The following is an 18,462-nucleotide window of genomic DNA, read 5'->3' as shown; positions in this document are numbered from 1 at the left end:
TTATAGTTGTTCAAAAATCTGTGCCATAATAATATGGCTTGAAAATGCAAGGTTGCTCTGCATTTGAATTTTTAGAACAGTTTCTGAAACAGTTGCCTTACAATCCTGTGCAAAGATGAAGTAGACTGAATAAAATAGAATATTTGATTGCAAAAGGGGAAGTGATGTGCAGAGTGTGTGGTGTTTCACGATGTAAATGTGATAATTGCTAGATGCAGGTTAGTAGGATATGTTTCTAATATTTGATTTGTCTTTAGCATGAAACAATTTCGTAATTTATAATGTTTTAGACAATATTAATTGATGTGGAAGAAATCTGTGTAAAATCTGTTAAATGAGCTGAGAACTAAATGACTCCAAGTTACTTTGGGGATGTCAATAGTTAGACATCTCAGCAGAGCAAACCACATAATTTTTCAAGGTTTGGTCTCTATATGTGAACAGTATTTGAATATAGCAGTTGCCTCACAGAACTCAAGAATTTAATACTGTAATGTGAGGTGCCTGAACAGCTATTTTTTTTGCAGTATTACCAGAATACCTGCAGCAAACAAACAGCTGTCTTACAGTGCTGAGATCTCTTTTTTTATCCTTTTGTCTCTTGAACCTGAAACAAAACACTGTCCATTTCTAAGAAGTGATGTTTCCAAATAAAATTTAGATGTATTAAACTCAAAAGAGGAAAAAAAATAACCAAACCAACATCTGAGGTTTTTTCTTCATTTCTGAGGCTGGGTAATGTGATGCCAAAAGAGTGGCTTTGCACTTTGTGTTTCAGGGAAGATGACTATCCTACCAAGGTTATTAGAGAATTATGCATTTCACCTTTCAAGTGTTATCTGGCACTGCCACTATGGCTCATCATTAGCATATCCTTTATCCATGGCATCAGGAAAGACATAAACCAAAATAGAGAAGGGACTCATAAACAAGACAATATTGTTACTGTCTTGGCTCACTCAGAGTGGTAAATTTTTCTTTATCTTTTCTGCAGTCTTTTAAAGTGAAGATAAAATTGTTTTAAGAACAGTGCAAACTTGTATCACAATGTAAATGATTTGGGAAATGTGCCCAAGCCAGTGTAGTCTGCATAAATGAAAGTGTTTGTAATCTGTGAAACTGCTTATATAGGTGGGACAAAAAAAGGTCAGAAATAATAATATTGGGACTTTCTATTAGCTTCTAACCTAGCTATCTTCTACACAATCTTTATTTTAGATGAGTTTTTTCCATTGATTCAGAAGTAGATTTGAAGACCAAGTAGCTGCTTGGTGAAATACTGTGGGACAATAACTTTCTTCCTTTGGAGGTCACCCTCTCTGTATGGGCCAGAAAACAGGGTAGGGCTGGACTTGCAGATTTCCCTGTTTCTTTACAGATATTAAATTTAATATATACATCTCACATATAAAGAAAAGTAGAATTTAGACATTGTGTTATTCTTTCACTTACCTTGCCTCAGCAGACAGTTGAGTGTGATGGTGTTCAGTGCAACTTTTGTACCAAAATGGGATCTGAATTAATCAATACCCATATTTATGCATGGGAGTGTTCCATTGTGGTACTTACAGCTACTGTACTGTTTTCCTGCTCTAAAAGGGATTAGTCTTTGGGTTTTTTTGCTGTTTCTGTTAGTGAGGAACTGAAATATTTTCCTGGATGTATCAGTGGAGATCCCTGGGGTTCAATGCCTGCTTTTGGAAATCCCTGCTGAATGTCTGAAGAAGAAAGCAATATCCCAACTTTCAAAAATAGAGGATTTAATTGCCATTTGCACATTCTGTTACACATTTGTGTAATAAAATTGACCTTGCAAGTTTTATTAGTGTATGACTTAGCCATCATTCATACTTCTTAAAGATTCATGAGAAACATCTCACACATTTTTATTTGAATATCGTTTGGCAAACAGTTCAAACACCCATAGGTAAAGGACTTAACTTGAGCAGAGTAAGCAGCATATGCAAAACAACTCCTCAAAATCCCAAAACAACAATCATCTCCCCCTCCCTCCACCCCAAGAAGAAAATGTCTCCCAAAATTCAACACCAAAGGAATTCAGAGTTGAGGCTGCCAAGATGATGCTGTTTGGCAACCCTAAGCCCAGCCTTTATACCTAAGAGCTCTAAAAAGATATTTTTCTTTACTTCCTCAGTCAGTTGAAAACTATCAAGGCCGAGGGTACTGCAGACATTAAGCCTGACCACCAGGACATGATTTTGCAAAGACTGGAAATGGCAAATCCTGCAGCAAGCCGTGTAATGCGTGCAGGGGGAACATGGCAGGCCCCATATGGAAGTCCTGCTGACAGCAGCAAAATAGTTTTTAAGCAGCATGTACTGTTCCCCTGCTCCAAAGAGCTGTGAATTGTGGCTGTGGAAGCCTGGAAGGCTGTAGCATATCCCTCTCCCATCTGTGCAGGATGGCTGTGGTGCCAGACAGGTAGTGTGCTCTGCTGTGCTCTGCTACCCTTCATCTGCTTTCATGGCTCCCACTAGGAAAAGCAGAATTATACTGCTGAAATTCAGTGAAATCAATGAAATTCCATATGGCAAGGGGTTAGTCACTTGTTTTCAATACAGTCTTTAAAGGGGGTGAGCTTTTAGTTTTCATATTTAGGTTCTTAAAATCAGGAGCAGAGTGCTGTTCAAGTTTCTGGTTTTAATAGATTATGTGTGTTTAATACAATTGAAAAGCCATCAGCAACCAAAATACAAAACAAAAAAAACCCATCCAAAACAAAAATAAACCACCACCAAAAAAATCCCCTCCAACCTTTGTAAAAGAAAGATGCATTTTTAACATGCTGGAAATATAACTGATTTTGAAAACAGCTAAAGTTCAAAATTCTATTCTCCAATATAAAACTATTCTTTTATGAAATGAAATTATTTTTTGTTAATTTTCAATACAGCGTATGTGATTTTCTGAATGTTTGAAAATTTTCCCCAAACTCAAACTAACCAAATGCCCCTATAAAATGTTTGACTTCCTTTCCCCCTCCTGTTCTTGACAATTCAGTGCCAAGATTACCCACACCTGGTGCTTTTGTTTCTCCTCAGTATTCTGATTGCCTCTTGAAGCTCTTCACAATTTCGTTCTTCTACAAATGGCTCAGCTGTCTGGAAAAAGGCCGATTGCTTTTGTGAATTTCAGCGTTGAGAAGCTCAGTAAAATACTCTTTTGATCTTTCTATAATTGTTTTAACAAAAATATATCTGCATTTCTGCGTTCATTCTTCAACTTTGATTTCTTCACGTATTGAAGTTGCAAATTAATCTGGCTCTGTCTATCTTTGTTCATCTTCTCAGCTGCTCTGTGTGAGTTCTGGCATTTACATTATCTGGTGAAAATCAAGACTTGAATAATTTTTTTCTCCGTGCTGCTGATTTACAAACTTTTCTCAGGCCCTCTCTTGTCCTATTTTGGCCCTTCCTTTGTCTTCTGTATTACTGATTACTTTTGAATCTTTCAGCATATTTCATACTCAAGGCATGTTTCATTTGCTGTATGTATTTTCTGGAACCTGTAAGGACACTTCTAAAGCCTCAAACCATTCTTGAATTATTCCCCAAGAGTTCTGTTTATATTTTAGAAGAATTCTACCTGTACGCATCTGCATTTCTCAAATGGAATCTCAACATTTAATACATTCTGTTATTTATTTCAGTCATCCTTTTGCCTTGTTTATCAGGATGGAGGTTGTGACACACTGCTGGTTGGTGATTCCAGCATCCCTGATGGTTTTTTCTTCAGGGACATTGCCTAACATGAAAGTTTTTCTGTTGAATCCCTGAGAGCATACCCCTTGTGCTGTATGATGGAATCTGGTTTTACCCCTTTTTAGTTCAGCTACTAAAAAAGCCCCAGCACTCAAAACATCATGAAAAATCCTTGTTTTCAAGGTCAAGCATTGAAAAAGTAGAAAATACTATTTAAGGCTGGTGGTGGAATATTTATATTCTTATACATTCTAATTATTAATCATTTTTCTTTAGGCCTTCTGACCTAATGAATAGAGCAGGCTTCCTCAGAGGTTAGATTAGTAATGCATGGAGAAAAAAAAGTGCATTAAAAAATATTTTTTATGTTTAAAAAGTGTGTTTTCCTACGTTATATTCAACTCTGTGTGCCAGGGCTATCTGCTCAGTGTCCTCCAGAAAAACCTCAGTGTCCTCCAGAATAACCCTAGGTCTGATCTCTCTGATTCCATGCTAAAACCCTATGTTGCTATGCAACAGGCCTAAAGGTTGGAATTCTTTCAAGTTGGCTTCAGTTAAACTCAGTGTTTTGTTCTTCACTTTGCTGGATATAAGATGCTAAAATAATATGATAAAGATGTTCACTAGAATAGGATAATTTACATGAGAAAACTGGGTTTTCTTTGTTGCAGACAATTGCCAAAAGGTGGCAGTCTTTGTCCCCAAAATCCTGTGCTCTCTAGGAAATGTTATTATGTATGGCAAATGTAATTCATTCCTAGCTACACCAGATAATAAAAATTACTTTTAAAGCAGATGTAGAGGGTAAAACCTCCTATATTTGAAAGTTTAAGGGTGATATAGCTACAGTTATATTTTATTTTGACAGTGGAGTGTTAAATAACAAAGCTTGGAAGGGAGCAGTGATGGGGAAAGAGCACTTCACAAGTAGACTGCTAATGAGCAAGAACTACTTAGGTCTGAGATTTGGTTAGTGCCTGCAGTACTTCAGCTTTTGGAGATGCTGTTAGGATCTGATGCTTTAGATCAGTAGGTTGCTGTGCTCATCAATCAACCTGATGAAATGAATAAAAACAATCCACTTCCATTAAAATTCATGTTCAAGTTGTTGGTTTTTCTTTATAAGTGATTCAGTTAGATCCAAGCAAAGCACAGATTGGTTTCTTACAAAATAGCCTGAAAGAGGCAACTGATGATAAATGATAGCCTTGCTAAATATGTGCAGAAATTTTGCTCTGTATTTTGGGTTTTAAATTGCATTTATTTTGAATTTATTGTTGTGGGGGGTTTTTTTGTTTGTTTGTTTTTTTGTTTTTTTTTAATAGTGAGAGCTGCTCAGGGTGTGGGGGGAAGATGAGCTTTTTGGTGGGGCTCTGTCAGACCTGTAGTAAAGCAAGGGCTTCCTCTACTCAGCTGAGGAAATATCTGAGTAGTCCAAGAACCTTGCAAGAGTTAGTAACATGTCAACATCCATTATATTACTGAGTTAAAAGTGAGAAAAATTAAGGCATTTTAGAACTTACCAGTGTTATACTCTGAATTTTAAAGGGTGGCAGGCAAATTTCTTGTCCCTAATCGAAGGAGTGTAGACTGAGCTATACCTCGTGTTTATTATATATGAAATATCTCTGTATATGCTCTAATTTTCTGAATCCTTCTCCCAAGGTTTTTCTGTCAATGATTATCTCAGATCTTCTGCCAATAGTTACAGCAGACCATTGAGATATTTTCAAATGAAAGAAGTCAGTGCTCTGTCTTTTAAAAATTTTTATGTCTGTTTGTTGGTACTTACATTATTAAGGACTTATATAATTTATATGGATTGTGTGAGATACCAGAAATAGAAAAAATCCAGTTGGTGAGAACTCATTCTGAACCATTTAAGTGTTACACAGAACTGCTCTCCATTTCAATTTGCTCTTTATTTCTTCAAGGGCCTATGATGAAGGTCTGATGACTGAGCATGTTTGACTCATCTTTGTGTCCTGGTGTAGTGCAAACATTAATTATAGAGCTTTGGTCATAGAGAATGCATTTAATGTCATCTTCTTTTCAGTGGAACATAGAATGGTTTGGGTTGGAAGGGACGTGACAGATCATCTTGTTCTACAACCTCATGGGCAGGGACACCTTCCACTATCCCAGGTTGTTCCAAGCCCTGTCCAACCTGGCCTTGGACACTTCCAGGGATGGGACAGCCCCAACTTCTCTGAGCAACCTGGGCCAGGGCTTCTCTACCTTCACAGATAAATATTTCTTCTTGATAGCTAATCTAAACTTGCTGCTTTTCAATTTAAGCCATTACCCCTTGTCTCATCATTACATGCCCTTGCACAAAATCCTTCTCCAGCTCTCTGTAGCCCCTGTAGGTATTTTAGCTTTGCATGTTCTTTATGACAGATATTTCAAATCTCTTTATTCAGCTTGTTACTTTGGAATGAGTTGTAACTGTTAAAAGGTCATGAAAGACTCTTTATGAAAGCTAAATCTAATATGTAAGTCTTTGAGAGGTTACCCAACAGGTTTAATAACCAATAGAGGCAAATTTTACAATCGAACACTGCACAAACACACCGGGTCGATCATGAGCCCCTTCCAGTGGTACCAGTGGGGTTTCATGATGGTGTGGTCCAAGGCATGGTGGTGTTTGCTCAAGGTGTGTCCTGCTCTCCCCCACAAACACCAGCCTGGAGGAACAACCACCCATTCTCATCCCTGCCTTTGGCTCAGCCATTCCCATGCCAAGGACAGATTTATTGAGGGTACAAAGGCAAGGTGTTCACAGAGGCTCCAGCCTGCAAAGAGTAGGCAGTTTGATGGAATGAGGATTTAATAAAAGGGGAGCCTGCCTCCACATGGAACCACAGAGTCAGCTTAGATCTTCCCATTCTCATTCTGTGACCCTCCATCAGTGTGTGTGTTTTAGATTCAACAGCCACACAAGGCAAGGAGCATCAGCAGCTCCAGGTCTTTGTGACCTCCTGGTTTGTGGAAATGTTTTGTACATGTGTTTCTCAGGATCAGAGTTAACCAGGACTTAAAACTGCTTGTAGCAACAGTAATGGCCTCAGTGGTTTGTTTTTCCTTGTCAGGACTTTGCAGGTTGGAGCTCATTTTCTGGTTGCATGTAAATGTGTGGTGGGAGAACCAGTGGTGGTGGGTGAGGGATTTCAGCCAGCAGAGGAAGCCAGCAGTGGGGTGGTTCACAGCTCTCCTATAATCCAATATAAATGGAGAACTATTGTTATAATTTACTCACTGCCTCTGCAAACTTAAGTTAATAGTTTTTGTTGGCTTGGTTGAAGTCTAGGTTGTTACTTTTTGAACCTGCAGGTGTTGGTAGCTCTGTGAAGACTCTTATTGTTCCCCAGGTGCATTTTAGAAGCAGTTTGAGAGTCAAGAGAAAAAAATTAGTAAGAAAAATGGGAGTATTCTATGAAATGAGTTCCCTAGGTCATACCAAAATCTAGAGGTGTGTCAGACTTAATGGAAATTATGTGCTGTGTTGCATATTTTACTTAATTTTCCAAATAAATCTGCATACAATAATTAAATGGTGAATGTTTCAGTTGATAAAAACTAATTAAGAGGTGAAAGTATAGCGATCTTTTAGTCACTAGGAGAATACAAGTTACAAGACTCTTCGTAATAAGGAACAAAACACCCACTGGATTTGAACTCATTACCTTTACAAAGCAAAGCAGATAAGGTTTTGACTATGCAATGCAGCCTTTCTTTTGGGTTTGGGAATTTGCAATTTTCCATTAATTACAAGGACATTTTAACATTGTTCTTAAGATAGAATGAAAACTACTACTGTTATAAAAAAATGTTTATTTAAAAAAAAAGGTAAATTAATAGATGAGATGGAGTCTGTAGCTGAATATAGACTTGCTAGTCTGTATTTAATCATGGCTTTGGCTGAGGGATATCCCTGTACTCCCTGTGACTTCAGCATTAATCCATAGGGTACCAGCAAACTCTTTCAGGTTCGTGGAACTGATGCCCAGTTACGAAGTCCACACCAGAGAGCTTTTCCAAAATGTCCACAACTAGAGACTTTCAACATATTCTTTTTTTCCCTTTTTTTTGTACCAATCCAGCCAGAACATACTGAACTATGAAGAGACTAAATTATCACCTGGTCTAAAAGTTGATTTTGTAATTACTTCTGGCATTCTCAGCGACAGTCTCTAGAACTACAAATATGGTTCAGGAGACCAAAGGAGCTTGGAATTTTGTCTTTGAACTTTATCTTTTTACAAGAGAGAAACTTGGGGGAAATGCATTGATTTACCCATTTAAGCATACTACTGATGTTCTTTTCATTAAGACTCTGTAGCACTTCTCTGCTTGGGAACCAGATCTTGAAATTGGCAGGGCTGGGGCCTTGACACGAGGTTTTCTTTGAAATTCTGTTCCAGCTGGATCAAGTTTTCAGCATTTGGAATCTGTGCACATGGAGGCATATGGCCATTAGAAATGTATCACAGCAAGACAGTCTGCAAGTGAAATCTTTGAAAGTTCTTTGCACTGTGAATTTTCTGCAGAGGGTTGAACAAGACTTTCCCCCAGCTGGATCATTGCATTCTTAGTGCTTGAGGCAGCAGCAGGCAGGGGAAGCAGTGTCTCTGCTGAGGCACTGTCAGTGTGCCCATGTGCCCTCTGCATCCAGGAGAGAATTCTCATCTCTCTGTGATGGCACTGGGAAATGGGAGGGTCAGCAGCCAAGGGGGTCTGTGGATGGGTTTGGGAGAGGCTGAGGAAGGTACTGCCACAAGGAGAGCAGAGACTGGGAAATCATGAGATGGTCTAAAGAGACAAAGGCAACAGGATTAGACTGTGCTAGTGCAGGATGTTCTAGATGTGCTTGATGAGAGTGCAAAGGGAATTGGGAAAATTGGAAATGGAAGTTGACAGAGTGAGGAATGAGTAGGGACCTAGAAAAGACTGGTCATAAACATGCTTGACAGTGTGAACACCAAAGCTATTATGAAGAAGAAGAAAGAATAATTGGTAGGTGCTACAGAAGAAGTGGAGAGTTGTGTGAAAAACTTTAACAGTGGAGTTTGGGACACCTAATGTGATATTGATGAGCTCAGGATATGGGGAGAGGAATGGGAAAGGAACAAGAGTAGGTCTGGGGCTGTGCTCAGTAAGGGAAGGAACAGGACTAAGCCATGGCTGTGTGTGAAGGCAGAATTTGGTACATTCCAGTATTGAATCCATGCCTGTTTAACTTGAGATGTAACACTGACTTTCTATGTCTTTGGTGAATGCCTACAAAATCCACTACTGATGCATTTAGAAGTGGATACCAACTGCCTTCTTCTCATCTTCACAATAATGTTGTATTTGCCTCAGTATCTATTTTAGAGAATTCTACTGGCAAGAGGAAGCCGGGAAATTTTTAGTTGAAAACTTGATGTTTAGTTTTCCTTTCAGTTTTTTTAAGTTTTCCTTTTCAGTTGATCTATTAGCAACTGATATCCTGACCCTGTGAGAATTAAAATCCAGTTCAATGGACATTGCATTGCTTGGTTTGACAGTGAAGACAAGGCTCTGTGCCTTGTGATCGAGTGCTGGGCTAGACAATGGAACTAAGTCCCTGCAAACTCTGGAACTGACCTTTGTTTTGAGTAATAAATCTTGAGGGTCTTTTCTGCTGTTGTGTGACAACAAAATCTGGCTGGAAATCTGAAAGGAGGACAGTATATTACGACTGGTTTGGTTGAAGTATACCACGAATTGCAAGCTGAATTTGAATTAACTTGGGGGACTGAGCCTTAGTGAAGAGGTGAGGAAAAAGCTGAGTGAAGGAACAAAGCAAAGACAATTGATTTCACTTGGTGCTTCCAAATGTAAGCAGAACAGAAACAACTTGACTCATCCCAGGACTGCTGTCAGGATTGCTTCAAGTGTCCTTTTTCCCATTGAGTGAACACAGGAATATTTCCATTTCTCTTTATCTCACTTGTGTTGCACGTACGGTGTGGGATTCATCTCCCTTAGTTTCAATCATATGAAGTTAAACATCTAGTGAAGAAAAGAGAGAAGGAAAAGTCCCAGAGGTCTTTCTGTATCTTATGAGCTATTTTAGAATGGAACAAGCAGCACATTTGGAATTTTCTATCTCTACATGTGAAGGATGTTTGGGAAACTTCCGTGGAGAGATGAATAACTTTGAAATAGATGAGGTTAGGTGAGATAAATCCTACCAAAGAAGAATTTTGCATTAAAAGAATTAGCATGAAAACAGTTATCCCAGATCTTTCTCAAGCAAGACCTGCCAAGTATCCAGCAGAGGTGCTGAGAGCTGTCAGAGCTGAGGAGAGCTATTTCTGCTCTGCCATGTACATCCTCACTGTCCTCAAATGCAGAAAAGACAATCTGGCATTATTCAAGCAGGGCAACAATTGTGACCATCAGGTAAAGAATATAACCTGTGGCACTCTCAATGTGTGAAAAAGATTAATAAATCAGATGTTTTCACCTAGTGGTTTCAGTATAGGAGAGGGGAAAAAGGATCACAATGACACTTAGAGGTTAGTGTTGACAATATATTTAAAGGTGTTTGCAAACAGTGGGTCTGTGGACTCGTACACAAGCCTGCTTCACTTGCTTTTTTTCCTTTGTTTTACAAAGTAAAATTTTGATTAAATTTTTACATTTATGTGGTAGGGAAAAAAAAATGCACTGCTTGTGAACTATTCATTGCAAGTAAAACTTTAGAAATTGTATTGCCATGTTGCAAATGAAATTAAAAGGATGCATAAAGGTATTGCCAGAGAATTACACAATTTAGGGTGGATGTGTGCCTGGTGCAAGATGCTGAAGAATCTTCCTCTTGGCCCTGAGGCAGGAGAGGTGGCTGAAGGAGCTGGTTGTTGCTGTACCCCAGCCAGGCAAATCACATTTTAAATATCCCTGGAACAGCTCTAAGTTGTGTCTGCAGCTGAACTGATTCCGTGATGTCTGGGACATACGGAATTAAAAGTATGGAATAAAACCCTATTTAGCACCTCATTCTGCTCTGTGCTAGACATAATAACATGGTAGGAGCAGATTTGATAATTTGCATATTTTATATCTGATAGATTGGCTTTATGCAGCCTTTGAGCACTGAAGAACTTGGTACAAGACAAATCTGTTATCTTCATCATATGGAGCCTTCCTTCAATGCCCTGGCAATCTCCAGATGCCATAATTAAATATAGTGTTGGCCTAGTTAAGTAGAAATGCATCTAATTACTCCAGGCTTGTCTCAGCCACTGTTATGCAATGGGTGAATTTCACATACTCTAATCCACTTACAGTTTCATTTCTGTTTTGTCCAGCACTGTGCCAAGCTGAACTCTTGTTGCTTCAAAAAAGCAGCTAGCACTCTAACAACAATCAACCTGAATATCTGCCAGTTTTGAATGAATATAAGTGGATAATTGAAGTTATTTGCGATAATTGCATATGCTAAGCTTTTAATTTATTTTTATCCTTTATTTATAATTTCTGCTTTGATTGTGCTTTACTGCACTTAGTGTGGCTGAGCATTGTCTGGCTGGGTTGCAGTGGAATTTGACAGCAGTCACAGAGCAACCAGTTTTTGCATGGCATTAGTTGCAAGAGTCATATCTAGCTCAAGCCACAAGCACTAGGAATTTGAATAGAGAGGTAGCAGGCACGAAATAATTTTTGGTGCATCTTAGTTACAGCAACAGCAATTTTAGTGCTAAAATTTCCTAGAAAATACCACACAGCTGAGGAGAACAATCTGGGGTATAAAATGCACTGCCAGTTTTTCTGAAATGAGGAGACCTTCAGTGTGTGTTGGTGTCCCCCCATCCTCAAGGACTGCCCCAGTCAAACTCCAGCCTGGTGTCACTGCCCCACGAGAGCCTTGGGTGCTCCTGAGAGGAGCAAATATTCCTCCAAGGTCAGCTTCAGTGTCTGCTGCTGCTCCATGGGCTCTGGTAAATGTGTGCAAAGTTTTTTGGGATAAAACTTTGAGATTGGGAAGCCTGCTTGCACATCAGGGCATCTTTGCTGTCTGATGTGACACTGGGTTTGGGCATGGGAAATAAAAGTGAGACGGAGGAACTGCATCAAAATCTCTCTTGACTCCTTTACCTTGTCTGCTAAATGAGCTGTGAAAGGAGCAAACCCCAGAACTCTGAGGGAAGCAAGGAGGACCTGCAGCAGAATTAGCACCATGCCAGAATATTACCTAAGCTCACTTAATGCTAATAAATCTTGTTCTCTCTCAAAACAGCCCTGCCTTTTCAGAAGTTTTCAAAGCACCTGCAGCCTTGCAGATTTCCTGGAGAGGAAAACCCCTTTTTCACATCTGAAATGAACCCCAAAATGGGGAAGTCACAGGAAGGTACCTGGGTAATGTTTTTAAAGTTTAGTGCTCTATTGCTGAGTGCTCCCACATGCACGGCGTGGGCTTCTCACGGAGAAACCGGTGGAGAAAATTGCTCTGATGATGGAAACACAATCTCATTCCTCTCCCAGGAATACTTTCAACTGCTGAACTATGTTTAAATAGTTATCTGGCAGCACTTTAGGAAATATTTTTGGCATATTCACAGCTCAATTACTGTAAATTTTGATTGGAAATTAGACATGCAAATGGATAGTAAGGTTATTAAAGTTGCACTGAATATTTCACCTGAAGAAGGGTAGCTATTGGTAGTTGTAAGTATTTTTTGCACACAGAAATCTGATGTTTCTGCATACAGAATGCTGCTGGCTTTTGGCTGGTAATGTACCAGAAAACTTGCTGCAAGATATGAAAGAAATATGGTTTAAAAAGAGGCATAGGTTTGCCTTTCTTGTTATCTGCTGTTTTTCTTAACAAAGTTCATTGTATTTTGATTAAGATAGAAATCTTGGTTACAATTCCATACACTGGAGTCAGAGAGAAAGGCCTGTTAAAGTGACACAAATGATTATTATTATCTTTTCTTCCAAAACATATCTCAAACCAACCTTGAAATAATATTCAAGTTTTTTAGGAACCTCAAACAGATCTGATGCCATGGGAAATAATGAGAAAGTTTCTTAGGGTTCAGGGCTATTTTGCTGTTGGTTCAATGAATTTGGTGCTGGAATATAAGAGCAGCCAAGAGGTTTGTCTGCACTTCTTTAATGACTGTGATATGCCAGTGCATTTTTTGAATGGAGTGTTATTAAATTGATATTATGGAATATAAACTATTTGGTTATGGACTGGCATGGTACTAGTACCTAGCTGATACTAGTTATAATTAAATTAGAGCCATCTTCTGTCCTTTTCTGTGGTTTGTAACAGTTTGGTTTTGAGAAGAGCAATATTGAGAAGCATTTCTGGTTTTATGTGTTGCAGTTGATCCATGTTAGAAAAATAAAAAGGAAACAGTGCAATATATTTTTTTTAAAGATTTCATAGCTGAGAAGAGAGAAGGGCATAACTTCAGTCAGCATTTATGGATAAAGATTAGTAACCCTCTATAGTTCAGGAGTCCAGAAACTGTTTCAAATTTGGTTATGCTTATGAATTTATTTAATCTAACTTCAAAATGGGACTCTAGCGAAGGAAAATCATTGAGAAGTAATCTGAAACCCTTAGAAGTGCATGAAAAAAAGATATCAGAAGCTAAAACAACTGCTCTACCCTCTGGATTTTTGTGTGTTGTTTTTTTCTTGAAATTGCTATTTGCAGCTTTAATTTTCACTTTTCCTCTCCATTTCTGTTCCTTTTCCCCCTTACTTTTTGTTAGATTCTTCTTGCAGCTCATCCATTCTGTTTCACGTTTCATTTGCTCAATCTATAATAACCTAACTTGAAAGAGAATTTATCTGGAATATCAGTGCACTGAAATTATAATATCATTTGCCAAGAAAATTATCTTGTTGGGTAATTTGAGAGATAGCTCAGTGATTTATTAAAAAAAATTACTGTGAGGTGACAAACATTTATTTTCCTTCTCTCAACTTTTTCTGTGTTATTTTTGGTATCAGTTCCACTGAATATACAAAATATTTGCCTTATATTTTGTGACCATGTTGAGGTTTTTTGTGATTGTTATTTGTTGATCTCCTGCTTTGTGTCCTGTTCTTATCCATGTTGCATTGTGATATTCTAGGTCAGGCAGTTCATCTTTCTCATGTTGATGTGTGTTGGGGAAGTTCTAAGAATTATTTCCTTGACTGGGGGAACCTCAGTTGAGCTGTGCCTTAGAACATTATAATTGTTTTGTCTAAAGATTGGTGCTGCCCTTGACCTGCCTGTTCATGAGCACACAGACACTTTTCCACTTTTAGGGCTAAATTGTTCTAAAACCACCCTCAAATGGTGTGAGTGTACCAATTCTAACTCTGTGTTCATAATTTATTCCATGTAAGTGCATGCAGATAACTCACAATTCCCTTCAGGATAACCACAGCTCGGGAAGCATTTACTTGCTGCAGCAAGGATTTGAGAGTGTGGTTACTCAAATGAAAATATATTGGCATTTCTATTAAGAGTGTCATTATAAACTATTAAGCTAAAATTGCTAATCATGCTAATGTTGAGACTCATTGTTAGATAACTGCTCAGTCATTAAAATATTTTAAAAGGGATTCTTTTGCCTCCATATAAAGAAGTTGCAGTGTTACATGTGGTTTTTATGTTTTTGCCTGCAGAGTGTTAAGGAATTTCTTCTATCATGCTTCATCCCTTTGGGGACCTCTTTAAGAAAAAAAAAAAATCCAACCAACCACCCCCCCAACACAACAAAACCCCATGAAACATTTGCATTCAATTTCTTCATTCCAACATAATTTGTGTATATCCACTAATATATCATTTTGTGGAGTTGGGCTTATTATTGGCTTTTCTTTCCTGTACCTCTCCCAGATTTCTCATGGTTTCCTTCATAATGGTGTTGAGATACTTAAAGCAAACTGTGGTTAAGGACTGATGCACAGAAAATGCAGCATATGCTTGCATTTTTTTCATTTCACGTACCAAAAGTTTAATTTTTTATTTAGTTTTGTGAGGGCAAAGCACATGTTTGCTTCTTCAGCTTCAAGGAAAAATTCCTGTCAGTAGACACTTCACTTCTTTGTCATTGAGTTTCTTGTAGAGAATGTTGCTGAAATGTACATTAAAAAAATAAAAGAAACAACTGAAATTTTAATGAATAATTCAATAAAATAACAAGCAGTACTTTTCATTTCTGAACTGCCCTTTTTACCAGATGTTTCTACTATTGCCCATCTTATGCTTCTCTAGTTATTTCTTACAAGTGGGGATAAATCTTAGTTTAAATTTATTTCACTGAGGCAAAAATGTAATTGAAACACATTGGGATCAATACAAACTATATGAGAAGCCATGAATTATTTTTCTAGCCTGCTAGGTACTGATATCTAATATCACTGGTATCTTATGAAATACTATAATAATTTTTCTTTTGATGATTAAGTAAGTCTTTCAGCACAGAAAGAAAAGCATGGGGTTTTTTTCCCCCCTTGTATTTTTTTTCTGTATGAAGAATTTTCTTGATCCTTTCACTTTTTTACTCTCAAGCTCATCAGTCATGAACTTTTGTATCAGGTGAGCACAGAGTAGTAATACACCTATGGCTTTATAATAAAGGAAAACACATCTGCAGTAATGCATTGAATTAGAGTAGTTATTTTACATAAAAGGCCTTTTCATGCTTGAAAAATGAGGGCTATATTTGTAAAATCCTTCTAGCATGCTGAATAAAGATGGGCTTCTGAGAATGTTCAAACGTGTACAGATTTCAGTTGCTATAAAGCTTTCCCCTCAGAGGAGAAAATTTGTGTTGCTTCCCTTTGTAGGTTCTAAAGACAAAAATTTGTGGCTCAAATGAACATTCATTAATGTTTCACATTGTAAGGTCTATTCAAATAGTACAGGAGTGGTGGGACCAAAGACACAGAAGTTCACAGTTTAATTTGAAATGTTTTTCCATGGATCCCACTCCTGCAGTGGGTTGGGATGTGTTGTTTTTTTTGGATTCCTTTCCCCCTGTGCATAGGAAGGTGAGCTCAGATATTTTGCCAGTTCAGTTCTGGTTTGATTTGCCCCCTGTTGGGACCAGTTCAGTTCCAACTTGGGTGCAGTGGGTTTGCTGTGACCAGCTGGGTTTTCATGGGATGAGATGTTTAAAGCTGGAACCAGCGAGATGTCAGGGAGGTGCTCAAGCACAGGGCTCTGGGAAGGTGGTTTTTGCTTCTCTGCATCAGCCGAGGTATCAGGGGTATTTCCAGTTTTTAATTGTATGTTTGAGATTGTAATTCTGCACCAAAGAAAAGCCTGGAGTGCCTCCCCATGGGGTGTGCAGGGAGGGGGCAGAAGCCAGCAGAGGCCCTGGGGATTTTGGGGCTGTGGGTGGGTGGGAGATGGGATGGAGCAGCCAGGGAAGGCTGGGACTCGCTGCTGCTCTGCACAAACCCTCCCTGCAGCCACCAAAGCTGTCAGCGCTCTGCTCAGCCCTTTGTTCTGCATTGGCAACCAGAAATATTTTTCTTGGTTGAGTTTCCATTATAGCTCAAACTGTATAGCAATCAATATGAATTCTGATTTCATTTTGATTTATATCCAAAGACTTGATAAATGTGCAAACTGTTATGGAAAGGGAGAAAAAAACCCGTGCATGGCTGCCCACTCTGAGTATTGTTAATGAGTCTGGACCTCGCTTTGTGGTGTGAAAATATCTATGTGCACCAGTGGCTGATAGAGCAAAGAAAATAAGAGCATTCTTTGTTTGATTTTTGGCTTGTACATATATGAATGTTCAGGTGGATTAAATGAAAACTGGAAGGAGTCTCTTCCGTGGTTAAAATACTCTGAAGTATAAAGAACCCTGAGTAAAACCTTAGAAAGGGTGCATGTAATGTTATTTCCCAATAGAATATTTACAGCAATCCCCTCTATGAATTAAATGGTTCCGGTAGCTGTGTTTTGGTGTTCTTTTTCTGTCAGAAGATAATGCTGAGGAACAATAACTACGACAAGGAGTTCTGGATATTGTTAAGAGGGCAAAAAACTACAGAATTGCTGCCATTCAGTAAATGTTACTTCTGTAATTGCAGAAAAATCTTGTGATAATATACCATGTTAAAGTAGTATTTGTCTGCTCAGTAAACAAACCTAGTCTGTATTTTTCTTATAATTCATAGTTGATGTGTAATTTAGAAATTCATTTTTGTCAGTTTCTTGAAGTCAAGTGCATTATTAGGGAATACCTCATATTTTAATGTTAAGGAAGATTTGAAAAGGGCTCCTATGTGCAAAATAAAGTCCATGTGACATCAACTTTATTTTTGTCCTCTCAAAAAATAATTTCAGACTAGGAGCTACAGGAAGATGAACACTGGTGAAAAAAGAGACTTTTTTTAATTTCAGTATTTATTAATAGGTGAGCTGTTTTTAGAGTTTTGTACCACCAACAGTGGGTCCTGGGGGTTTAAAAACTTGATCCTTTATTTCTTATTTTAAATCTGGATGATTTATTTCTATTCAATGAAGTATGAGAGCAGATAAATTGCACAATGCTCAATCTGTTTTTATACCAAGTTATAAAGTTGTTATCCATTATTTAAAAAACACACCTGTTTTTGTTTTTTCAGCGTCTTGTCGAAGCTGCAGAAGATGCTTACCTGAAACATGAATTTGATGCTGACTTACAGGTAGTAAATAATTCCTTTCTTGAATGTTTATCATCAGAGTATATGTAATGGTTTATACAATAGCTTGCTTGAAGAGCTGATGTAGAAAGCCAAGCATGTGAGTAATAGAAGGACACTGGTTAGTGAAAATGGAATTAATGAAGGCTGGCTCAGTGTTTTGGCAGGTTATGTACTTAGTGCTTGTGTTGGGACACCAAGCAGGTGGCTTTCACTCTTTCAGAGATTTCATTGAAATTCCCTTGCATATCTGAGCAGGTCAGATTTTCAAACACAGCAATTAGCCTCGTGTTGTGGCGCTGCAGTGTGCTGTAAGGAACTGCTCTGCAGAGAGCTGGATTTGCAGCTGGGGTGGGACCCACAGGGATGGGATTAGCATGACCTTGGTTTGTGCAAGTGCTCTGTGTTTGGATGTGTATCTAGAGCAGACGCTGGTTTTCTCTTTCCTAGGAGCCCCTAGAGCTGCACCACTGTCGTGTGTTGCTTTAGGCATAACACGGGGGGGAGCAGCACCGTGGCAGCTCACAGCTAAAAATGTGTAAAACAAAAACCTTTGCTTAAATTCAACACATAATTTAAAAGGAAATAATAATTTTTTAAAAAAGTTGATTTTAGAAACCAAGTAATTTAACCTGACATTGGAAGTTTAACAGAAAGTCTTACTCAGTGCTTAGATGAGTAAATACTTCCTTACCTTTAATTGAATTCCTATATCCATGGTTTCTTGAATGTCATGCTAGGTGGAGTTTTGTCTACTTTCCCTCTACCTAGTTTTAAAACCTTCTGTGAATATTTGCCCTAAGTCTATTTAAATTTTGGGCTTAACAAATTAAAGGAAACAGAGACTTTTTCCATAGACATTTTCCCATATGTGCATCTAAGAAATAAACAGATCTGTTAAGTTCTGTTTTCAGATTTTACCATGGTTACTTCCAGTAATCAAAAACCACTTTATTTTATTGAAAATATGATGCAAATTACTGATTTCTGTGCAGAAGGGAAGAAAAAATAGAGTCAACTTATTAGAACCAAGCATAAACAAACTGAGTTTAGAAGG

The 18,462-nt window shown here is 38.2% G+C and overlaps 1 protein-coding gene across 3 annotated transcripts in view; it reads left to right on the top strand.

The window, feature by feature from the left end:
* Positions 1–18,462, top strand: part of CACNA2D3 (calcium voltage-gated channel auxiliary subunit alpha2delta 3) — a 396,474-nt gene that overhangs the window by 104,647 nt on the left and 273,365 nt on the right. For all 3 annotated transcript variants that reach the window (XR_004419272.2, XM_033071436.2, XM_033071435.2), the window contains exon 4: positions 17,349–17,408. Coding sequence is in view for 2 of the 3 variants with exons in the window: in XM_033071436.2 (XP_032927327.1) it covers positions 17,349–17,408 (60 nt within the window). In the remaining variant the exon portion in view is untranslated. The remainder of the gene's footprint in view (positions 1–17,348; positions 17,409–18,462) is intronic.

Source organism: Catharus ustulatus, chromosome 13, assembly GCF_009819885.2.
Source record: "Catharus ustulatus isolate bCatUst1 chromosome 13, bCatUst1.pri.v2, whole genome shotgun sequence".
Lineage (NCBI taxonomy): Eukaryota > Metazoa > Chordata > Aves > Passeriformes > Turdidae > Catharus > Catharus ustulatus.
This window is presented reverse-complemented; position numbering and strand designations above follow the sequence as displayed.